A 26,445-nucleotide genomic window follows, 5' to 3' on the forward strand; every position below is an offset into this window, starting at 1 on the left:
AGCCTAGCCATGCAACCCAAATGTACCCCACAAGCTACTTTGCCTTTGAGGTTGTTTTAAAGGGCATACGTTAGGGCATGACTTAACTGTTGCCTCTGTCCATCAGAAACACAGGGTGTCAGATCAGGGATGAATTTCTGATTTCCCATCCATTGGTCCAGGTTACACTTGAACAGGGTTAGTAAAGGCTCTGTTTCACGTGGATGGGAAGCTTGTTCCAGCGAATGGGAATTCTCTGAGATGCATACTTGTCCCTCCAACATGCCCTATTTAAATTGCAAGTGAAATTTAAATCCTTAGAGCCAGTAGTTTTCTACTGTTTGTTGTCCTGTCATGCAAAAGGTCCATCAGGACGGGATCCAAGGATACTTTGTATGGCAGGCATAAATCACCTCTCAGTAGTCTGTAAGAAACAATATGGAGAGGGTTTCAAGTCAATCTGCATAGAGTATTGTAATTACACCCCGTATTCTTTTTGTGAGGAATCTCTGTGGATATTCTAGTTGTTGCATCTGCATGGTCAGGTACAATAGCATAATGACCTCTCTAGACCTAGATGCCATGCCTTCACTTATAACTTCAGTGACAGACTGATTTTCTTACTACCTTAGTAACCTGGCACTTAACCAACACATGTCTATGTACATAAGTCCCTAAATCCCAACTACTGTCTCTACTTTTAGGGGTGGTTTACTGATGAGGTAGTTTCCCAGGGTGGCCAATTGCCCAAAAGGTACAATTATCCATTTATTGGGATGTAGTTTTAAGCCATGGTTTTGGCACCAGTCATTTATTTAGTCAGACCTTCCTGTAAAATGTTTGTATCTTGGGGGTTTCTATGATTGCTCCCAGCTTGCAATCACCTGCAAACTTGGTAAGCAAGAGGCTCCCGACACTGGCATCGATTTCTTGGAAGCTAAGGCCAAAGAGAGGCGGACACAGCACAGAGCCCTGGGGGACTCCACTGGTGAATGGCTTCTGAGGAGGTGGACTCTCCAATTCTATCATCCTGTGTCCAATCTGTGAGCTAGCTGGCTAAGCAGCAGTTTACATTGGGGTTTATGCCCAATTCCATGAGTTTGTTTACAATGCCAGAGTCGGGCACTGTATCAAAACACCTTAGCTAGGTCAAGGTATGCAGTATGGACTGTTCTGTCCTCATTTATTTCCTTGGTGACTTTCTCAAAAAAGTCGACCAGGTTCAATAGGCATGACCTGCCTCTTAATGAAACCAAACAGGGTTGGGTCCAGTGTCTGAAGGTATCCTAATGTCACTGTTAATCATTTCCATGATAATTCCTTCCATGGCTTGCATGCGGCACTAGTCAGATTAATGGGTCCAGAATCTGTTGGTGACCTACCCTTGAGTAGAGGAATGACTGTTCTGGTCCCCTATTTGTGTGGCACGAAGCCTGTTTGGAGGCTATGACTAAATAGTGACTCCAGTGACTCTGATAGGTCAGATTTCATGCTATTTAGGAGGCGGAGATATTATCAGGGCCCATGAAGCTGTATTCTTGGCCTTAGAGAGTGTCATTAAGACCTGCTCTCTATTGATAGCTGGAGAAGTTAAGTTAGATGGCATTTCCTGGGGGGAGGGGCTAAAGTTGGAGCTGAATTTATCAGACAGAATATTTGCTACATCTCCCAGTTCCGTAAATGTAGCTCCATTTACCAGCAGTTTGGCATATGGTTGTGTGCCACCTTTAAGGTTTCCGACACAGCTGAAGGTCTTATGGTTGCCCTTGGCTTGGGATGCTATCTTTACCTCAAAATTTGCCTTGCTGGAATTAGTCCTCTTAGTTGTCTATTCCGTTAGTTGACAGTTAATCATTTTTGGGGTTACACTTCCTACTTAAAGCTATAACGTTTTTTTCTCATTTGTTATACAACTTGTTTAATTTTGGATTCCACCAGGGTGGAATGTTTTTTTTTCTTTAGTTAGTTTTAGGCTTATGTCTGGCAGGTACAGCCATCACTATGCAAGAAATAACACGGCTGTACAAAACCTTCTCTGAATAATTCCTCACAGGCTGTTGTGTTATATGGGTTCGGAGGGGCTTGAAATTTTAACAAGTTATCACTTTATAAAACGTAGTTTGTCTTGGAGTAGTTCCTAACCTTGAAAGGGTTTACTGGGGTTACAGAACTGATTTTTATTTTGAATGAGACTGCTTCATGGTCCGACATTAGCAGAAAGGACAACACTCAGGGGTGCAGAATTCTCTTATGTTTCTAAGTAACAGGTCCAATACGTTTGTAACTCTGGAATAAGTATGCACTATCTGGTCCACGGTGCCTGTGTTTACAAAGTCCAGGAATCTCTGCACTGCAGATTCAGGGTCGTTGTAGGAGTCTCATTTTATACAGGGATAATTAAAGTCCTCCATGATTATGGTATTTGGTTGAATTGTGAGTGATTCCAATAGGCCTAATTATGGGCTATGGGTTTCATGGGACATGCATGATTAACTGTCTTGTTAGAATATAGTATGGGTCTTTGTCTATATTAATCTGGGCATGGAGGAATTACAGCATGTCATCCTGTTTCACCAACCTAGAGGTATGCTCATTATTGATGTAGATTGAGACACCTCCACCTTTAGTCCCTATCCGTGCAGTTGCTGGTCTGAATGTGTGGAAGGTACTGAAGCATTGCACTGCCAGGTTACTCTCTGCAGCTTTAAACAAGGTCTTGATAAATGCACAAATTTCTGCATTTGCTACGATGGGGCAGCTTGTAGGGAAAGCAACTTCTTGTTTAGACTCCTGGCATTGAGAAGTCAACACCTGTAGATTTTCTTGGGTGGATTTTACTATGCTGGAAGATTTGTCAAGTTGAAATTGCCAGAAAATGCTCTATGACAGAGGACAATGTTTTAGCAAATACTCAAAAGCCTAGAGGGGACAAGTGCAGACCAACTCTGGCAAAGCAATGTGGTTTGTTACCCATGTCCTCCCATGCCAACAAATATCTTATCCCCTTAAAATGACACCAGAAACTAAGTCTTATTAAAATCAATCATCGTGGCATCTTCCATGGTGAAGGCAGAATGCTGCTCAATACTAGACATATACCAGCCTTTGACACATGGTCCAAGAGCTCCATAATGTCTTCCTTCATAGAGTCTCAGGAGGTACATCTCATCTTACACCTACATGGACTATGAATCATGCTGGCACCTGTGGTGCAATGACTTGAGTGCGTGAGAAACTTGGTGGATCCTGGCCCAGGATAGGTAGCTGACTATTTTCTCCCTATTCAGCCTGGTGACTACAGCATCAGTATGTCATACAAGGGGGTCCCCTATGAGTACAGTCCTGGGTAGTGTACTGGGTGTGGCTATATGTGCTGTGTTACGTTCTGTTACTGTTGAGTGCTTTCAAGTTTACAGAGGACAATTTTTGCAGGTGGAATGTCTGGGAGGTCATTGGTGTTTGGGAAAATTTCATTTAGGTCCCTCAGCACAAGTAAAACTGTATGTGTGGTGTTAATGCGTGCCATACATTTAGCGTGCATTTCTGACAACTAGATTATTTTGAGTGCTGGTACACAAGAGTTTTGCCTACACAGACATTGTGTATATACATCGCTCACATGCTGTTTCTTTGAGAAATAAACTGTTGTTAGTGAACATTAGACCATTGTTTCACAATATGGATATCCACCAAAGTGGCAGCGAAAAAATTGGGAAAGTGCATATCCATAATGTTAGGTCCATTACTGGGTGAGCTACACAGGTGTAGTGTACAAGGGGTGAATAGTGTACTGACTAAGGGTGCTTTTGGGACTAGAGACTAGACTGGGGGCATATAACACTAAATTCAAGAGGCAGTGCTCCTCAGCATGCAAATCAGCTGCTCTATGCTACCCAACAAATATAGTAGTTGCCCTGTACTCACCCAGTTACTGGATTAGTTTAAGAGGAAGTTATATACGGAAAATTTGGTTTCTAGTTGATGTGTCTATACAGGGCACTACTAACCATAGCTATGTGATGAGCAGTGGCATGCAAACATAAATTTATACAGGCACATAAAACACACCAGACCAACACCCACTGCCACTTGAAGTATCCCAGTAAAAACATGTGACGTCTCTCCTCTGGGCCAGTAAACAAGGAGACTCAATCCTCACCACTGACACTGGTGGGGAACATTCACTTAGAACAAAAATAGATGCACACACTATTTTCAGATGCAGTTCTCTGCACCAAGCACAATTTCCCTTAAGAGGACATGGGGAGCATACCCCAATCCTGGGGCTCAGTTTTCTCCTCCAAGCCCCAAATTAGGCTTCACCCTTCTCTCTGCAGAAATCAGTGCTCTGTGTCCCTGTTCCAAGTAATTCACGCACACAGGCACACACACACATCTGGGAAAGGCTGGCACAGATTTGCCTGTTCGACCACCTCTACACAGACTATAAGGTAGATTCACTGCCACCAGCCACCAACTTCAAAGCTCTTACCAGGGTACCCAATTACTTTTAGTAAAATCAGTACTTACACAAATAGTAATGTTAACCAACCAGCCAGACTTTCAGGAGCATGAATCCCAAAGTATGCCAAATAAATACAATTACTCTCAAGTGTTAAAAAAATATTTTCTAAAAGACCAGCCACAATGAAAGGTTTATTAGAGATACTTGATAATAAAATAGAAAACATGAAAATACTGAATATCTATTTACAATAAACACCAGAGTTTCAATTTACAGGAAATATAAGAAATAATAATAATGCTAATTTATAATGAAAATTGTATATCTTGGAGCTTTTCTCCCCAGGCCTCCACTGGAAAAAGGCTTTTCAGCTCAGTCAGAAAAGCCCAGTCAACAAATTAAAATAAATAAATAAATAAATAACAGATGGAAAGAGTCAGACAGACACAGAAAAACAATATTTAAATAGTCTCACTATTTTCCTAACTGACTGAATAAGTACTGTTCTCTACTTACTTGACAGAGCAAGGAAAGATGAAGTGGATGAGTATCTTTGTTGTCAGTTCCAATAACAGAGTGCTTTGTGTCACAATCATCTCTCACTATTTTCTAAATACAAATTCAGTGCTGGCTACAAAATGACATCACATCTGGTCAACTGACTCTGTGGTTCCCACATTGCCCCTGACTAGGTGAACCAGGATCTAGCACAGATGTGTCACAATACATGTCTAGGATTTTGCCAAGGCATCTGGAGACTGTAGAACAATTCCAATATTTTCAACGCTCCTGGAGAAACTAACCAGCCATTTTCTGGCACCCCAGCATAGCAATTAGTTCACCACCAAGGACAATAAGAGCTTAGGCCTTTCTCAGTCTCTGGCTGCATTCAGGCTTGTGAGATAAAATATTTATGGCCTAAACCAAGTCATTTAATTTCTGGCTTTTTTATTTAAAGGTAAGCTGAGCTGAGCTTAACCCCCCTTTCCAGCATCCTATGTTAACATACATACAGTTCTCCAGTTACAACAGTGCAGTCTGATATAAATGTGCATTTCTTTTCTGTCCTGCAGGACCTACTTTGACAGATTTTTAACACAAGCAGCTTTACAAATACATCTTTAGCACAAGCATCTGTAACAATCAGTTTGATATACAAATGACAAAATTCTTTACAAAACTCCAACTAGCTGTGCTGGCATATGTTGCACATGTACTGCCCTACTCTCTCTGGCATAGCTGGCACTACCTCACATAGTCACAAAACACAAAAAGATTGCATGACAGTGTATGGTACCATAAACCAACTTTAATAAACTAGCTTGACAAGGCAATTTTAAGTCAATCAGGCAACAGCAATGAATTTGAGTTTGCAAGTGCAGTAACTTCAGCCTTAAATGCAGAAAAATATACAAATCAAACCGCATTCAACAGAAAGATTAATCAACAGGAGAAACAGTGAACAGTATAACAAGACAGTATCAAAAATAGTAACAACATGAAGCAACATGATCCAGAAACTCTACAAGACAAAGATCACCGTTTACTAATACAAAAGCAGAAATACTGAATGAGTTCTCAAAGGCTTCGAGTAGCTGGCAAAAACATTCTACTACTAGTTGTTGTTGTGTCTTTCGGTTTTTCCCGGTTAGGGGTCGCCACAGCGGAACTCCGGTCTGCTAATGATTGGCAGTACATTTTTACGTGCCGAGTTGCCGGCCCTGACGCACAACCTTCAACAAAGGTACGCCCATTCACGCACGTCTCCACACAGAAGACGCTCTAGCTGAGAATCTAACAGGACGTCTTACTGTTAGGCGACAACGCTACCGCAGCACCACCACCGCAGTTTTAATGCAATCTCAAATGTTTCTTTACCTCAGTATTCAGAAATAGAAAACATTTCTAAGTGAAGACTGCAACATGGGCATCACATGAAACAGGCTTGAGGTGAGAAAGGAATTCAGAGCTCATGCAAAATGCAATTAGGCAAGAGCATAATCTAGTGCCAATATCAAAAATACACAATACAATGCAAATTACTGAAATAATAATGTTCCCTTATTCATAGTCATTACCACATTTTTTTATAATCATTGTCACCTCACAGCAAGAGGTTCCCCGGGTTTGCTTCTCAGCAGGACTGCTTTCTGTGCAGAGTCTGCATGTCTTCCCATGGTTCGTGGGTTTCCTTTGGGTGCTCCAGCCAGTTTCTTCCTACATTCCCAAAGACATGCAGTAGGTGGACTGGACACTCTAAACTGGCCATAATTGTAAATGTGGGCACAAGTGTGTCAGAATGGAAGAACTACAGTGGCAGGGCTAGCCGCCCAGCAGTGTAAACCTTGACTCTAAATGACTGTCACTGGTGAAGTGATACCCTGACACCATGTGCAAAACTGGGAAAAAGGGTTGTGGATGGATCTATATATCCCTGAATTTAACAGTAGTCAGGCTGTGGGTAAAACCATTCTGGAGACAAAGTTTAATTTTGTTTTTTTTAATATAACATCAGAAAGTCAACAAAGCCTCAGTAGCACACAAACACTGCACGACTGTGTCAGGGAAGGAATACAGTCTCATAGCTGCAGAAAGACAAAAGCAAATCTACTTACCAATTCCCCACCGGGAAGATTAACAGAAGACAGCAGAAGTACAGAATCTAGCCTAGAATTGGTTTCCACCTTCCAACGTTTCTGCTGAACCTGCAGAGAAGAGGCTTCATTTACAATGAGGTACAATGCAATCAGTTTTTTGTGAAAGAAGAAAACGAATTTGTACATCATGCACAAATAATATGCTGCATTTTATTTTATTTTTTTAATCAAAGTTCCATTAGCAAAACAGGTGGCAATGCGTGAGAACTTATATTTGTACAAACTCTATTAATAAAAAAGTCAAGTCAATAAACTGTCACAAGTCATTCAAAAAGAAAAACACAAATGAAATACCATAAAATAAAAACACTCTCCTAAACAACTGTAAGCTGACACCTAGCTCACAGCAACACAAAGTCTGACTCCCATATGCCAAAGCAGAGAATGCCCAGCTAATACCAGCTTGCAAAGTTAAGATGTTAAAACTTTTCAATGATCTACAGACCAAGTAGTACAATAGGTTTCATGACTTCCTGGGACTCCAAATTCTGCAATAAGCCATACCAACCCACAGTATGCGATTATCAGCGGTCAGTAAGCATACACAGTATATGAAGCTGTACAAGTTTCATCAAGCAATGGTGCCACAGCAGCAATCAGAAATATTAGAGAGAGATTTGGGACTGTAAATCATACTGCAGAGAGAGAGAGAACAACTGAACCAATTAAGCTTTGCTGCAGTTTTCCAGACTCCCTCTGCATACTAAGCAATGGGGAAAGGATAGCATGAATTGCCACTGCAAAGGAAACTTATTTTTAACAGCTCCTGAAGTTACTTGGTGAGCGGCCACAGAAGATTAAGGCAGGCATTCTCTCCCTGACCTTCAAATAATTCAGACAGAGGAGGAAGAGGCAGGGAAGGATGGGGCTAGAAATGCCAGTTCTAAGCAAAATCAGAAGTGCTGGAGCAAGATAGACTAAATGCCAGTTTCATTTTCTTGAAAGAATGATGCTTTTAAAGCCTATATACATTTTTGCTGGGGATTCTGTGGATTATTCAATCATTTGGATGTTGGCAATCCTGCTGATTTCATTAAAAAAAAACAAGAAAAGAAAAATACAAAATGGATATGATAAACACGATGAACCACTTGCTTCTGCTATTTGGACTATTATTTACACTTAGTTGACCAAGTTAGTCCCACTAAGCCAACTGCCTCTTTATGACAGGCACAAATGAATCTTTAATCTGCATTTTCAGTAATGGTACAGAAGTCATTACTCCCTATGCAGAGGAAAGCTTCCATGTTATCCATTATACTATTCAGATGTCAGGGATTTAGTAAAGACATTTCCACATATGATTTTTTTGTAATGTTGTATATTTTTAATTTTTTATTCTTTCCTGAAATTCAAAGAAGTTTAAAGGATGGAAAGTTCCTGTTCAGTACTTGTACTCCCAAGGATGAGAAGTAAAGCCTATCAGAGGCAAAGCTTTCAGACTGGATGCACATCTCACATCTCCTCAAGTACTGAATCCCTTGTCTATGGCATCATGTTCATAGCCACTGACTGAAAGCTAACATTTTTCATAACTGGGTTTCATACAAGGTGACTGAAGGATTTAAATAAATGGGTGCATTTCACCCATGCTTGCAATATGTTACAATAGCAGTGTCAGTGGCAAAACAGGTAACACACTTGCATTTGTTGCAGAAGTTGTGGATTCTATTCCCACACCAGGTAGATGGACTGCCTGTGTGTGTGTGTGTGTGTGTGTGTGTGTGTGTGTGTGTGTGTGTGTGTGTGTGTGTGTGTGTATCTATCTATCTATATATATATATATATATATATATATATATATATATATGGATCTACTTCATAACATTGAAATGTCATAATGTTGAAACCAAAACAACTAAATCTCAAAACAATGAAAACTCAAAACATTGAAAACTCAGAATATTGACAGTGTGCTTCAAAACACTGAGAACTACAATACACGTGTAAATAACATCCCCTCCACCTAGAACACCATTTAACTAACAAACACACTTTCTACTATGTTTCTGCAGGGGGGGGCAAGCCTCCCTGCGCTCTCCATGTGGGGGGCTCTGCCCCCCACCCCCCTGTAAATTAAACATACCAACTCCAAGATCGCACTACAGTGGAAAAAAGTTAATTTCCAACCTGCAGAAACGTAGTAGAAAGTGTGTTTGTTAGTTAGGTGCTGGTGTAGTTGGAGGGGATCTTATTTACTTGTACAGTGTTGTAGGTGGAAGGGATCTTATTTACTTGTGCAATGTAGTTTTCAATGTTATGATGCACATTTTCAATGTTTTGGGTTCTAAGTGTTTTGAATTTTCGATGTTATGGTCTCAATGTTATGAAATTCAACGTTATGAAATTTCAATGTTATAAAGTACACCTATAGATATATATAAATATAAATATATATATATATATATATATATATATATATATATATATATATATATATATATATATATATACGCGTGTATGCGAGTACATACATAAAACAAGTAATCTCCGTGGTATCCCCAAAGTCTCAAAACAACCCACTAAAGTGTAGTGGGTCCAAAAACAAAACAGTGCAAGAAACTTCTCTGTGTGGAAGATTTTCAGTCCATATATTTCTAGTTAATCACTGTATATTAATCAGATCAGACAACAGTAGTAGAAGTAGCGAACGTAAACTCGTCTTTAGTCAAAACAAAACAAAAAGTAGTAATGGAAAATATATAATTGTACAGCATTACTAAGTATTCTAAAGTAATCCAAGCAAGGCAGGCAGTCGGTTTCCAGTCGAAAATCCTTTATTAAGTACACAGACAAGCGATCCAAGTAAAACAAAAATAGAGTAATAATTTCCTCACAAGCTTTCTAAAGATATATATATATATATATATATATATATATATATCTATATATATATATATCTATATATATACTTTTTATCAGGCATGGGAGTGGTTTATTGTGCTGTAAAACAAAGTGTTATTGGTACACATGTTAAATTCACATCCCTTCCCCCATCAGTGTGACATTCAAGCTGGTCCTGCCCTACCTAGTAGCTGTCATAATAATATATAACCCTTATGTACTTTAAATAAAATTTATAATGATGTGGTACCTCTTATTTAACCAAATTATTAAGTAGATTATACTACTACTGTTCAATTAAAAGTGCACTGGAACTTAGAAAATTGCCACATTGTTTACATGACTAATTGTATTTTATTTTATTTTATTCTACAAATTGGTTTTAAATACCATTTTAAATTAGTTGAAATTTAAGTGTATATTTTGTTTCTATCATCATACATACATTTTTTTCTGGTTCTTTTTTCCACTTTATTCAAAATGATGTGTAATAACAATACTAACTAATTATACAATTATATAGGTTTTTAAGGTTCTTGTACACAGACCTAAATAAGTCTAGAAGGACGAAAGCGATCTTTGTTAACAATAGGTTATGAAAACAGAAACTGATTTTTACATGCAAAATGCATATGTATATATTCATATATATATTTTGATTGCCAAATGAACTAAGGTTGATGTATTTCCAGCCATGTAGTATATTGTCTTGGATAAAATCACAGACTTAATAATCTACTTAATAATTTGGTTAAATAAGAGGTACCACATCATTATAAATTTTATTTAAAGTACATAAGGGTTACATATTATTATGACAGCTACTAGGTAGGGCAGGACCAGCTCAAACGTCACACTGATGGGGGAAGGGATGTGAATTTAACATGTGTACCAATAACACTGTTTTACAGCACAATAAACCACTCCCATACCTGATAAAAAGTATATATATATTTAGAAAGCTTGTGAGGAAATTATTACTCTATTTTTGTTTTACTTGGATCGCTTGTCTGTGTACTTAATAAATGCTTTTCTACTAGAAACAGACTGCCTGCCTTGCTTGGATTACTTTCGAATACTTAGTAATGCTGTACATTTGTATATTTTCTATTATTACTTTAAGTTTGTTTTGACTTAAGACAAGTTTACGTTCGCTACTTCTACTACTATTGTCTGATCTGATTAATATACAGTGATTAACTAGAAATATATGGACTGAAAATCTTCCACACAGAGATGTTTCTTACACTGTTTTGAGTACATGTCCACGGTGGTGGTGCTGCGGTAGTGTTGTCGCCTCACAGTCAGACGCTGTCCGGTTCGATTCTCAACTGGAGCGTCTTCTGCGTGGAGACATGCGTGAATGGGAGTACCTTCGTTGAAGGTTGTGCATCAGGGCTGGTAACTCGGCATGTAAAAATCAACTACCAATCATTAGCGGAACGGAGTTCCGCTGTGGCGACCCCTAACCAGGAAAAGCCGAAAGACACAACAACAACATACATGTATATCTCACATACACGCCTCTGAAAAGCCACTAGATTAGATGAATTAACCTGGTCATCAAAGTATAAATAAATTAAAATAAATAGTCACTAATAGCATCCAGCGAACCACCCAAGGTTGAAGGAATCCACACTTCAGTAGTAAAATCGAACTATTTTATTAGAATTAAAAGGAGGTTAGCGCTTTCATAGTAAATCGTACTACGTCTTCAGACCATATCCCTTCTAAGTCTGCAATACAATACATACTCCATGTCATTAAGAACCATAATTAACTGTTAAAAATTCAAACCTATTCTAATTGACCTATACATATTTTTCACTAACTTAAAAATACATATCTCCTAAAATATAATAAAAAATATAATGAAATAATAAAAAACATCAAATTTATACTTTCACCAAAAGCATTCTGTTAAGGCTTGATAACAATTGAATAGGTTTGAATTTTTATCAATTAATTATGGCAATCACAATAATTGTGCTTGTAATTGATTGGTTCTTACTTACATATATTGGTTACTTACTTACGTATATCCTGCCATATGTACAATAGGGAGGGCTCTCTCAGACTGTTCACTAAGGCATGAATACTGCCTATGCGATAATTAACCCTAATACTTTTTTTTAATCTAGCTAATTTTTGCCTGCAGGCAGGCATGTCAGTGTCACATGCTCCTTATAAAGTACAGTGATCTATTTGTCTATTTGTACACACAGGTTACCAGTATGCCGCATCAGCCTTACAGGTTTTTGAGTCTAGCATGAAATATATTTAAATTGAGATATTTTCATTTATTTACTTACTTTTTTTTTGGCCACATACTTTATACACAACCACTGTATGGTAACTTGGTATGTTTTACTGAGTTCAGTGGAAGAGATGTATAATGTGTGTATGGGGTTCTGGATTTGTTGAACTTATGTTCTTTTGAGTTACAGGCGAGACATTTTTAGATATGTTCTTTAGCACCTCTGTCTATGTAATGGTAAGGTGTATTGTATTTTCCTTCCAGAGTGAGGAAGCTGCTGAAAGTTTAGCCTCAGTACTCTGTACATACTTACAACTTCTTACAGGTACTGAAGATTGTGTTAATACAGAAATCCTCTGCGACCATGATACAGTAGCATGACTACTAAAGCAGGCACTAAACACTAAAAGGGAGAATTTGGAAAAAGGCATGCCACTGCTGAGCCTGAGACATACACTAAGGGTACAGCGATAAAACAGAGTTTCTAAGCAGGAAACAGGTACAAAAACTAATGAGGGACAGTTGTTCAAATCTGCATATTAAGACAACTCACGAACAGGTTAGATTTGTTTGCCTCCAATCACACAGAAAATTCTAAGTCCCAAGAACACACTTTAGAAGGAGAAAACACTGTGTGTAACTTACAGAAGCTTGTCTTCATGAGATAAGTGCAACCCTTCTGAATTAAATTTATCCTACTTATATGTGAAAACCAGAGGGATTCTGCAACTTGCTAATAGCTTTAGTAATATGCTGGTGAGCGCCTACTCAAGGAACACAAACATCTAAAGGACTGAAAAACGTTTCTTAGTTTTGCCAAGTTAAAGTGCCTGCTTGGTAATGCTATCTTTTTTTTAAATTGAGAAATCTAACCAAAGAGACTGCAAATATTACTACTCATTTCTGGATTTAATCACTTCATTTCATGTTTATGTCCATGTCTGATACCATAGTTCTATCAAAGAGAAAAAAAATTCAAATCTAATTATAATTACTCTCCTCTTGTCTAGACAACCATGGTTAACTTTGCTAATTCAAATGCCAGCAGAACAGCCAATATGTATATTAATGTAAATTGTATTCCAGTCTCTCAAATACGAACAGTATTTGGTGTCCTTATTTCAATACAAACTTGCTTAATTTATTACTGTGCATCATTCAGCCATTTCTGTTTATCTATGCAATATCGTATAGCTACAAATGTTACTTTACATTTAAACCACAACCCCGCCTCCCAAAAAAAAAAAAACACTGGATCTAGACTGGGAGCTACATTTTGTAACATAGACCCTTACCTCTCCTTTAAACCAGTTACATTGACTTAAAATGTCTGTCTCGGAAGACCGTGTTTCTAGTGTCCATCATTTCCACTGGAATTTCTGAATTATACAACCTAACATATAAAAGAGGTCTTGATCCACCAAGTCACAAATTCACTCAGGTCATTGGACCACAAGTACCAAGTCAGGCTTGCACTCAGGTCTTTGGACCACAAGTACTATTATGACACAGTCATAGTCTATGTGGGTGTAAATGAGCTGAGATATACTGCCCTAGACTATACGAAGACAGACATTACACAGTTCTTGGACTGTGTGTGCCCAGGCTGCTATGAGCCTAGCATTGAGCAGCAGCCTACCTTTATGAAGGATGATGCCAAAATACAGACAGAAGACGACTGGCTTAACTTCTGGTGTCATTATAAGGTGATACAATATTTGTCAGTATAGGAGGATATGGTCAACAGGCCACATTGCCTTACCAAAGATGATCTGCACCAGTCCCCACTAGGCTTTCGAATACTGGCTAAAACACTGCCCTCCCTCAAACTGCCTTTTTTTAGGCAATGCCAAACTGACAAACCTTCCAACATAGCAAAATCAACCCAAAGGAATCTAAAGGTGTTAATTACTCACTGCCAGGATTCTTAGAAAGAAACTTCACTCCCTCCAAGTTCTCCTCACCTTGTAGAATGCAAGCATCTGTGCAGTACAAAGACATGGTTTAAAGCCTCACAGTAGAAGTGCAGGGATACAACAGATTCCATACATAACAGCAGCTACCACACAGGCAGAGACTAAAGACGGACATGCCTTGATCTACATCAAAAACAAACATAACAACCAACAAGGCTGGTCAAACAGGATAATGTGCTTGAGCTGCTCCAGTCCAAATTACCATAAGCAAAGTTCTATCATATCTTTGCAAGGTATAAATCACCCTCTACAATCAAAAAAATCTGTAGCCCATACTTAGACCTACTGAAAACACTCACTATTCAACCCAATACCGTATTCCTGGGCTATTTTAACGGACCTTCTCTAAACTGGGAATCCCAGATGACCCCAAACTTGCAAGAACAGGATCCATGGACTTTGTAAGCACAAACACCAAGGACCAGATAAGCCACATACACACTAAGGGAACAAGCATACTAGACCTGGAACTCACGAAAGCTGAATGTACATACCCATCCCCATGTAAAGTGTCTTCATTTGTAAGGTCAGACCATAAAGTTGTGAACTATTCTAAGGCAAACTACCTATTATTAAGTAATAACTCGACACAATTTCAAGCCAATCTAAATCTAGAGAACATAGCAGTCAATCCAGAAGTGTTCACATAAATCCTGTACAATCATGTTAACAGATGCACAAAGTCAGCTGTGCCTACCAGAAATAAGCTCAAAACAAATTCAAAAAATAAACCACCCTGGTGGAATCCAAACATAAACAGGCTGTACAACAAAAGGAAAAAAGTCAGAAGTAAAATTAGGAACTGCAACACTCAGCAGGATAAAAAGTCTCTCGTCAACCTAAATAAATTAAGGATATCAAAGCCAGTTTTCTGGCAAAGATAGCCTCCCCAGGCCCAGGACAACCACCAGGCATTATTTTATGTCTGAAATTTCAAAGGCAGTACACAACAGTATGCAGAAATTATTGTAAAAGGAGCCACATTCATTGAGCCGAAGATGCAGCAAATCTGCTACCATCAAATTCAGCTCCAATTTTACCCTCTCATTCAACAGACCTGCCTCCTAAGAAATACCATCAAACATAACCCCCCATCCTCACAACTATCACTAGGGAGCAGATCCTAGAGGTAGTCAAGGCCAAGAATACTGCATTAACGGGTCCCAGTAATATCCCAGGATGACTCCTAAATGGTCTGAATCATGACCTGTCAGGACCACTGGAGTCATTACATAACCAGCCAGGCTTTGTTCTACATTAGGACTGCAATGGTCATCCCTCTGCACAAGGGTAGTCCATCAATGGACCCTGGGAACTACAGACCCATAAGTCTGATTAGTCTCGTATGCTAAGCCATGGAAAGAATTATGAAAATGATTAATGAGACAGGAGCCAACCCAGTTTGGTTTCAAGGGCAGGGCATGCATATTCAACCTGGTGGACTTTTCACCACGGCAATGGAGGAGGCCAACACGGTGCATACTGCATACTGTGACCTGGCTACAGCATCTGAGAGAATACCTCACTCAGGCAGTGTAAAGAAACTCACATAAATAGGCATAAACCCTCATTACATGCAGGTTAGCCAGCTGGCTCTCAGATAGGACACACAGTTCTGATGGGGGCAGAGTCCCCCAAGGTGTGCTGGGCTTGCTTCTTTTTGGCATTTATTTCTTGGAAGTCATGGTCAATGTTGTCACTCATCCTATACTATGATTCAAGATGAACAGGCAGGGTAGTTCATTTATCTGGCGTCCCGCTCACCAGGCTGAACAAGGAGAAGGTCACGGTGAGCTGCCTGTCGGGCGCTAGAATCCGTCACATAACACAAGCACTCGGGTCACTCCAAGGCAAGTACAAATATGATTCAGTCATTGTCCATGCTGGTGTGAATGACCTGAGACGTACCTCCCTGGACTACATGAAAAGAGACATAGAGGAGCTCTCTGAGCATGTAGCCCAGGCCGGTATGACCCTGACCTTGAGTAGCATCTTACCCTCACCAAGAATGATGCCACAATATGAAGACAAGATGATCAATTTCAACAATTGGCTTAAGTATTTGTGTCATTCAAAGGGGATCCAATGCCTGTCAGCCTGGGATGACATGCTCGACAAGCCACGATGCTTCGCTAGGGACGACTTGCACCTGTCACCCCTGGGCTTTCGGATATTGGCAAAGGCTCTTGCTACCCCCGTAGTGCCTTTTTTAGGCAAGGCTCAAAAGACAAACCCACCTCCATAGGTATCACAAGGGATAAGAAACTAAGAGTAATGCTACTCAACACCAGAAGTCTAAACCTCAAGATGCACGCAAACTCTCCTTAGCATGGAGAACATCGATATCTGTGCAGCAACAGAAACCTGGTTCAAGGCTGCCGAGAGCACCCCAGCACTACTAGGTTATACCTCATACCACGCTTTTAAACTTGGACCTAACCACAAAAGGAGGGAGTATCAATATTCGTCAAAGATACCCACACCTCCAGGTTGGTGGCACAACGAAGCATCAGAGACTATCCATGTGCAACTAACAGTGGGTAAAACTGCCTTCCAGTTTATAGCCTGCTACAGACCACCCTCCCAAACCCAGGAACCCCACTCGACCTTCCTGAGAACACTGGAAAATATGAAGGTCTCTCCAAACACCATTATATTGGGCGACTTCAACTACCCAAACATAGACTGGGAGCATTACTCTAGCTCCAACACCCTAGCCCAAAGGTTCCTAGAATTTATAAACTCAAATGCTATGGAACAACTTGTTACCACTCCCATAAGAGGGGAAAACATACTGGACCTGATCATCACCAACATGGGGACTCTATGCTCCAGACCAGAAGTGTATCCCTCACTGGTAAGATCAGACCATAAACTAATCTCACTGGATATTCACATCCCGACCCCACCCCCTGTCCAGAAAACCACAGTGAAAAACTTCTCTAAAGCAAATTTCACACTCCTCAAAACCGAGGTGGAATCCTTCAAAGCCCCCGGGCCTGTGGAAATATGGCCCAGACCGCAGAATGTTTTATAAACGCATTCTATGAACACCTTCAGGAATGCATGGATCATGCAATCCCAAATAAAACCAAGACCCAATCCTCCAAAGGCAGACGTCCTGTCTGGTGGACCCCAGCCATAAACAAACTATACAATAGAAGGAGGAAGCTACTACATGATAGAGCAAAATCCCAAAAAGGGAAGGCATCTCTGATCAGTATTAGCAAAAAACTACGGGCACTCATAAAATCGTCTAAGGCCAGCATCGAGAGAAAAATTGCACAGGACACTAAGGATAATCACAAGGCTTTCTTTAGTTATGTTAGGAACCTGGGTGGGAATTCCCAGATATGCTCAGAATTAGTCCAAAATGACAAAAAATACACCGAACCCACAGACATTGCCAACATCTTAGCTGACAGGTTCAGCGCAAACTTCTCCCCCCCCTCCCCACCAAAAGGGCAAATATCTATCCCAGCAGAGTACTGCCCCCATGACATCTCAGATGCTCAGGTAAGAGCCGCCCTCTCCAAAGCAAAAAACACAGCATCAATGGGACCAGACTGTGTCCCGGGTTGCATCCTACATGAACTCCAAGAAGAGCTAAACCCAAACATAAAACTACTGTTCCATCTCAGCCTTACTACAGGATATGTACCCAAAGAGTGGCGTACAGCAACAGTGGTCCCTCTCCACAAAGGTGGTGCCTCAATGGATCCTGGAAACTATCGCCCCATAAGCCTGACTAGCTTGGTCTGCAAAGCTATGGAAAGGATCATCATGTACCTCATAAATAAAGATATTGGTGACCTACAGACACTGGATCCTACCCAGTTCGGCTTTGTTAACGGCAGATCCTGCCTCTTAAACCGGGTCGATTTCTTTGAAACCGTCACCAAGGTCATTGACGAGGGGAAGGTGGTCCACAAAGCCTACCTGGACCTCGCAAAAGCCTTCGATGCAATACCCCACTCGGGCATTATAGATAAGCTCACCAGCTTAAATATAAACCCCTATGTCACTAGATGGGTTGCAAACTGGCTCAAGGACAGAACCCACATGGTTAGAATTGCTGGAGCCATGTCTGACTCCAAACCAGTTACAAGTGGCGTCCCACAAGGCTCAGTCCTGGGACCTCTCTTGTTCGGTATACATTTCTCGGAGGTACAGGCCAACACGGAAGGACTGTGGCTGACCAAGTTCGCAGATGACTGCAAACTGGGCGCCATAATCGACTCTCCAGCAGACACAAGCATCCTCCAAAAGAGCCTCATAGAAACAGACAACTGGTGCCAGAGCCATGGCCTCAAGCTAAATGCCAAAAAGTGTATAGTCATTCCCTTCGGCAAAAACAAAGTGCCCACAAATTACCACATGTGGTAATCCATTAAGTACAGAAGAAGTAATTAGGGACCTGGGGACCCAAGTTGATAGCAATCTCTCATTTGACAACCAGTGGCCAAAGTGGTTAGAAAAACATTTTATATAGCCCACCTAATCATGAAGGGATTCACATCTAGATCAGGGGAGGTCATTGTGCCTCTTTACTCACCCCTCATCAGGCCCATAATTGAGTACAATGCCCCTTTTGGGATGTACCTTACCAGACACCTGCAGCAACTGGAAAGACCCCAAAAGTACCTCACCAAGAGGATCAAAGGGCTCAAACAGATGCCATATGCTGCCCGGTTAAAGAAACTCCAGCTCTACTCAGTGGCATACCGCCTGTTCAGAGGCGATCTGTGCCTAACGTATAAAGCCATGTCCAACCCGGAATTAATGGACATGCTGCACCTCAGAAAATCCAAATCCCATCGAGCTACAGAGACTTGAACCTCAGCACTGAAATAAATAGGACATGCTGGAGGGACAGATTCATAACCCAGAGGCTCCCTTCACTCTGGAATAAAATCCCAGTCCAGGTTAGGCAGAGTCCCTCATTGACTCTCTTCAAGAGGAATCTTGATGAGTGGATGGGAGATCGTAGGTTTACCCTGGGTATCACTTCTGTGTCACTGTTAGACAGAGGCACAGTATACTAACCTCGAAAAAGGGCATAGCAAGATTAATTCAAAATGGGTGGTGAAAGCCAAACACACTCTGGCTAGGCTTATAAATGCCCTAGGGCAGATAGCCTAGTATGAACCTATATATAGAAATACATCTGGATGGATAGCAGCAACATAAATTATAAGCAAACTGACTAACTGACAGACCTTTACATATATGCAAGCTTACACCTCAACAGCTCTCTACAAAATGGTAGTTTGGCTCGCATGTGCTCAGCATTTATACACATGTGCAAGCCCATGGAAAGCTTCTTAAAGGTATACATACATACATACTGATCTACATCCTCCCTCTTTAGTGAACTTCCCACAATAAAATGCCATCTGAAAAAAAACATGCAATTATACACTGAGAAATAAACACAACATTCACATCCAAGTTGAAGTGTACCTAGAGCATGGTCTGGAAATGAGACTGGGTTTAGCAACAGGGACAGTTCATTGGTGAACATCTGTTTCGGGAACCTTTTCAGAAACTGGGATATTTGCTGGAATGTTCTCAAACTGGAACACTGAATAATTTACTCGGAAATCTTTTCACAGGCAAGATGCTGCAATATAGGCAGTACTTAATATTTCCAATTCCACCAAAATTCAACTCCTTGTGATTCCAAAATGTACCATCTCTGCTCTGGACATGCACTTTTCACAACTCCAATCTGATCAAAACCTTTAGATGTCTGCATCCTCACTATCTCCCCTTCTCGTAACGGACTGAGCAGTTTGCTGGACTTATCATAATAGGACTTCTGGGACAAACGCCTTTTCATGAGTTGAGCTCTCACTGCTTTGCTTTTCTTAGCACAAGGAACCAACAGATTGCTACTGATTGGTAGTGTGGTTCTGGTTTGTCTCAACAAAAGCCTTTGTGCAGGTGAACCACGATGTTTATCACAAGGAATATTTCTGAGATTCAGAAAAACATTGCTATTGTCTCGTTTCAACTTTTCTAATAATGGTTTCACACTTTCAACTGCATGTTCTACCAAACCCCTTGACTGTAGGCACTCAAGTCCCACTCTTCAGCAAATCTCTTGAACTGATGACTTCTGTGTACCATTGTCAGAAATAACTTTGTGCAGACTACCATGGACTGCAAAATTCTTCAACTTAGTAATGCCCGTACTGGACACTAGATTAATAAGTAGGTCAATCTCGATCCAATCTGAAAGAGTCTACTGGAAGTAGGTCAATCTCGAACCAATTTGAATAAGAGTCTACTAACACCAAGTAATGCTGACTATTCCATTCGAAAATGTCTGTACCTACTGTCGACCAAGGCAGTTCAGGAATCTTGTTTAGATTAAGTGGTTCTTTCTGTTGATGTGGATTAGTACTATCACATACAGAACAAGACAAAAGTACTCTCAATATTCTTTGACAAAGAAGGCCAAAATACTAGTCCTCTCACTCTTCTTTTGGTAGAATCAGTTCCTGGGTGGCCATGATGCAAGACGGTAATATGCTGTTATAGTAAGGATTTTGGAACAATCACTTTTGGACCTTTCATGATGATACCATTGTCAGACAAAATCTCATCTCTGTAAGGAAGTATGGTTGCAGGTCATGAGGTAAACAAGATTGATTTGATGGCCATCCCGGACTGATAAAGTGGTTGAGCTTCTGAAGAATCGGATCTGAGGCTGCAACACTTCTAAGCTCATCAAGACGTGTGGAAGAAAAATTTCTTACTTCCATGACTTCAGAATCAAGTTTCTCATGTTCATGCTGTCCAGTGGTATTTCTGGGTGACCTGGATAAAGTAATAGCAAGATAAAGAAGCTTGTCTTTTGTGTAGGCAAGATTGAAATTATACTTTTGCAATTTCAACATCATGTGTTGCAATCTGGCAGCAGTACACATAGGCTTTCTCAAAATATTGACTAGAGGTTGGTGATCTGTTTCGATTCAAATAGGTCAGCCATAAATATAATCATGGAGCTTCGAACATCTAAATACAATTGCCAAGAGTTCTTTCTCTATCTGAGCATACTGCATCTCGGTTTGGGTTAAAGTTCTGGATGCAGAGGTTACTGGTCTTCCCTCAAAGAATGACCGCACCAAGACCAAATTTCAAAGCATCTCAAAGTGTTACTGGTTTTTGAAGACCATAGTATCTGAGAGATGGTGGACTGGTAATTCTCTGTTTCAGGACATCAAATGCTCTTTGGTTTTGTTATAACCAGGACCAGAATAAATATTTGCGTTTCAACTCTCTGAGCGGTGCTGAAAGCTGGCACAAGTCTGGAATGAACTTGCCTAGGTAGTTAACCATGCCAAGAAAACATTATAGGGCTTCAACATTGTCTAGAGCTGACATTGTCTAGAGCTGACATCTCAAGAATTCCTGTTTGTTTGGAAGGATCTGGTTATAAGCCTGTACTGGTAAATGACCAACATAAGTAACTTCTCATAGCCTGAACTTGCACTTCTGAGGATTCAGCTTAAGATTCACTTCACTTGCTCTTTCCAGAACTTTCTTGAGGTTTCTGTCATGCTCGGCTTCACCATTACTTCCTACTAGAATATCTACTATAATAGCACACGGATACCCAGAAAAAATTTGTTCCAAGGCACGCTGGAAGACTTCACTGGCACAATTTATCCCAAATGGCATTCTCAAAAATGTGTACCTGCCAATAGGAGTACTGAAAGTGGTGAGCAATAAATATTTTCATCAAGCAAAATTTGCCAAAATTAACTCTGCATCCAAAACAGAAAAAACACTGGCATTTGTCATAAGAGCAGCGACTTCTTCAACTGTACGCATTGGACGATGAGATCTTTTTAGTGCTTTGTTTAAATCTCGTGGATCAATACATACTCTGATATCATCTTAACTTTTCTTATGAGCTACTACCATGGAAGATACCCATTCAGTTGGTTCGTCAACTGTACAAATCACACCTTGCTGCACTTTATCTAGCTCAGATTTGATTCTGTTCTGCATAGCTACTGGAACTTTCCAGGCTGGTCTGACAACTGGGCTGACTTCAGGGTCTTACTTCATGGAGTACACAACTGGGATTTTGCCTAGTTTGTCTTTGAAAAGGTCAGCATTGATAGACAAAAAATAAGCTGAGCAAAATTAGAACAGTGGTCTTTCAAGCTTACATGGTGGACTTCCTTATTAAAGTAGTCATCTCATTTTCAAATGGTCTCTGAGGCCTAATAATGACTGTATGTGCCTTTTGACTACGTAAAATTGCAAGTCATAGCTGTTCCCAGCAGAGTAACACGAAAGCACTACTGAACCTTCAGCTTGAATTTCTTCACCACCATAAGCAACAAGCTTTGTACAGTTTCCCAAATCAAGCTTTTCACTAGCACATACTCTAGAAAATCTTTCTGCTGACATAACATTGCACTTTGAACCTGTGTCAACTTTAAGCTCTATGGGTCTTCCATTTATCTGAACAGTACAAAATACTTCATTCTTTGCCCATAAATCTACTGCACTGACTGTTTCATTAAGCACAGACACACCAACATAAAAAGTAGTGTCACAGCTTTCTAAATGATCAACTTGTCTCTTTGAATGTCCTCTTTTAATAAAAGAATATGCCTCTTTTGTTTTACAAAATCTTTGGAAATGATTCCACTTTTTACATCTGAGGCATTGCTGACCAAAAGCTAAGCACTTTTCCCTTTTAGATACATGATTACCACCACAATTACGACAGCTGACTATAAGGCTAGGTGAGGGAACACACTGAGTTTGCTGACTCATCCTTGTGCTTCACTGAGACTGGGCGAGCTCTGGAATTTGTTAGAAAGCTACAGGATTTACCAAGGACTGTTACAGGACTCACAGTTGATGCCATGTGCTTGGTCCTGTTTCTTTTAACCACATACTGCATACTATCAACAACAGCATTAGAAGATACTGGAAGCATGGATTTCTCATTCGTAAGCATACCTGTGTGCATTTCTGTGAGCTCATAAATCTAACAAATCTCAATGGCCTTATTCACAGTCGAATCACCGTCACAAAGCAAAATCTTTCTCACAGCATCATCTTTAATACCACACACAAGTCTGTCTTTTATTAACCCTTCCCTTAAATCACCATATTTGCAAGTTTTAGCTTTGTTTCTCAAGTCAGTTATATATGCAGCAAAAGTTTCACCAGGCTTTTGATACCTTATGTACAATAAGTGCCTTTCCATTGTAATACTCGTTTGGGGGCTACACATTTCTCTAAATTAACGTTTTAAGCACTCAGGGTCTTCCCTTGTTTCAGCCGGTACCACTATACGACAGTTCCTCCTCTCTTGCAAACAAAGCAGGTGCATACACAAATGAACGCTCTCTTTCTAAGGCTTCTGAACCAGCTAAATTAAGTAGAATAAATTTCTTTTTACATGCATCTTCATCAGAAAATGATGCTTGTATGAAAATCTCATACTCTTGCTCAAACACTCTCCAGTTCTCTACAATATTATTATCAAATACAAGTGGATGAGGTTTTCAAAATCCTTCAGCCATGCCAACAAAGTATGCTTAAACACACTGAATATGGCCCTTGTAATTATAACATTCAAATGCACAATGAACTCTTTGAAATGATGTACTTTGTGAAATATGCTTTGAAATAGCTGTAGTTTGCGAATTAACTGTACTGTAATACTACAAAAACTTGCGAACACTCTGTATACCTCAGATATCTCGAACAGCTTTAATTAATGCAAAAAAGTAGCACACAGTGAAAAAATGCAGCCGTGTTCCTTATTTTATACATTTTATGTGATTCAGACATTATTTCAAACATTTTTATAAGTATTTCAAATTTTTATCAATATGTTGCAGTTTCAGACATTTCGTTTAACTAGAAATTCATTTTTGAGCATTCGGAGTGCTTTGTTTTATATTCTTCAAGTAAGAAATCATATAAACAAGTTTTAGTACCTGGTATTCAATTCCTGACCTGTTTTGTGAGTTGTACGTGCAGTAGGGATGATACACTCCTCTATATTCCTCCAACATTAACTGAGTGCCTCTTGGTCTTGATTCCGGATCCCATTCTAACACCATGTCCCTCGTCCTATGTTATGATTCAAGACAAACAGGCGAGGAGTTAATTTATATATTTACTATATAGAAACACATCAGGATGGAGAGCAGCAACATAAAATATAAACAAACTGATTAACTTGACAGACCATACATACATGGATGCTTACATCTCAACAGCTCCCTACAGAATTGCAGTCTGGCTTGCAAGTGCTCAGTATTTATAGACATGTGCAAGCCCACGGAAAGCTTCTTAAAGTTATACATACATACATACTGATCTACAAATGTCAAGGGCCTTTGGCTGTCCAAGTTTGAAGATGACTGTAAACTAGGAAAATTAAAGTATTCCCCAAGACAGTAACATCTTACAGGAAGGACTAAAAAGTAAAGTTGTGTACACCTACCATAAATGTAGATGTTCGAGTGTCTTCATTGTTGCAGTCATGCCTGTAGGGTTCTCCCCTGCCGGCAGGCAGCCCTCAGTCGGCCAGAATCCCAAAGTCTGGGTCCGGCGTCGGTTGTTCAACCATGCTCCCTGACGTCAGAACGCCAGGAGTACAAAGCTGACAGCCGACGCCAACTTCTCCAGTTTTTCTTGCCCCAGATGTCAGGAGTCCCAAAATGAACAAGGTCCCATAACCTTTGCAAATACACCTCAGAAGAATGGTGAAAAAAGGAACCACACAAAAGTAAAAATAAGAGGGACAGGAGGAGGAACTCAGACTGCAACAGTGAAGACACTCGAACATCTACATTTATGGTAGGTGTACACAACTGTACTATGTTCATCGTGTTTCACAGTTGCAGTCATGACTGTAGGGTAGAATCCCAAAGCTGAAAGAAAGGGAGGTGGTCATAAAGAAGAAGGGGCGGCTAAAAGGCCCTGCAAGACTGCAGAGGCAAAGCCTGCCCTAGACTTAGAGTAGAGAGGTAGATTGTAGTGCTTAGAAAAGTATGCACTGAACTCCAAGTTGCAGCTTCCAAAATGTCTTTGGTAGGAACTCCCTGAGGAAGGCCAGAAGTGGCAGCAGCTCTGGTGGAATGAGTCCATATACTCCTGGGATTTGCTTTCCATGGTGTGAATAACAAAATCTGATTCCATGAGCAATCCATTTAGAAATGGTCTGTTTTTGAAATGGCTTTACCTTGGGAACTTGAAGCATAAGAAACAAACAATTGTTCTGATTTTCTGATGTCCTTGGTTCTGTCCAGGTAAAAACGTAGTTGTCTGTGTACATCCAAGGAATGTAAGATCCTTTCCCCTTTATTTTGAGGAGTGGGGAAAAAGGTTGGCAAGTGGATAGTTTGATTTAAAGCCACTTTGGAAACCACCTTAGGCATGAAGGTAGGATACCCTGTCTTGATGAAAAATAATATAAGGTTCCACAGCCGTAAGAGCTTGTAACTCTGAAACTCTCCTGGCAGAAGTTAGGGCTAACAGGATAGCTGTCTTCCAGGATAAAAACTTGATGTCAGAAGAGGCAGCAGGCTCAAAAGGAGGCAAGGTTAGTTTTTCCAAAACACAGTTGCGATCCCAAGCAGGAATGGGAGGAGATCTAGGAGGTCTTAAGTTCTTAGCTCCTCTGAGAAACTGTCTCATGAGCTGGTGGGAAAAGATGGGAGGGTCTGTATTATAATGAGCAGAAATAGCAGAGGCATGTATCTTAATGGAAGAGAAAGAGAGACCCTTATGTATGAGATCTGTCAAGTAAAGTAAAATTAAAGTAATGTTAGGAAGAAGAGGATCAGAATCCTGAGCCTGCATCCAGGAACAAAATCTTTTCCATTTTCCTGCATAAGATTTTCTAGTGCTAGGACGTCTGGCTTCTAAAATGACATCCATAACCTGCTTGGGTAGGAAAGAAGAAATCAAAGGCCCTGGATTAACCAGGCTGCCAGGCTGAGAGTTCTGACATGAGAGTGTAGAACCCGACCCTGATGTTGGGACAGAAGGTTCGGAGACTGAGGTAAAACCCAAGGGGGCTCCAGGCATAGGTTTTTTAGAGTTGGATACCAAAACTGCCGAGGTCAATTTGGAGCCAGCAAGATTATCATCTTGGGCTTGTCCTGTTTTATCTTCAATAAGACCCGTGGAAGAAGAGGAAGAGGCGGAAAGACATATCCCGAGAGGTTCCTCCAACTGAATGACAGGGCATCCACTTTCCAAGCTTCTCTGTGG

At 40.3% G+C, this 26,445-nt stretch overlaps 1 protein-coding gene across 2 annotated transcripts in view; it reads right to left on the reverse strand.

The window, feature by feature from the left end:
* EXOSC2 (exosome component 2) overlaps nt 1-26,445 on the reverse strand; it is a 491,325-nt gene that overhangs the window by 375,861 nt on the left and 89,019 nt on the right. For both annotated transcript variants that reach the window (XM_044058551.1, XM_044058552.1), the window contains exon 4: nt 7,060-7,149. In XM_044058551.1, coding sequence (XP_043914486.1) covers nt 7,060-7,149 — 90 coding nt within the window. The remainder of the gene's footprint in view (nt 1-7,059; nt 7,150-26,445) is intronic.

The sequence above is a fragment of the Protopterus annectens genome, chromosome 16.part0 (genome assembly GCF_019279795.1).
Source record: "Protopterus annectens isolate FY-2018-M chromosome 16.part0, PAN1.0, whole genome shotgun sequence".
Taxonomy (NCBI): domain Eukaryota; kingdom Metazoa; phylum Chordata; order Ceratodontiformes; family Protopteridae; genus Protopterus; species Protopterus annectens.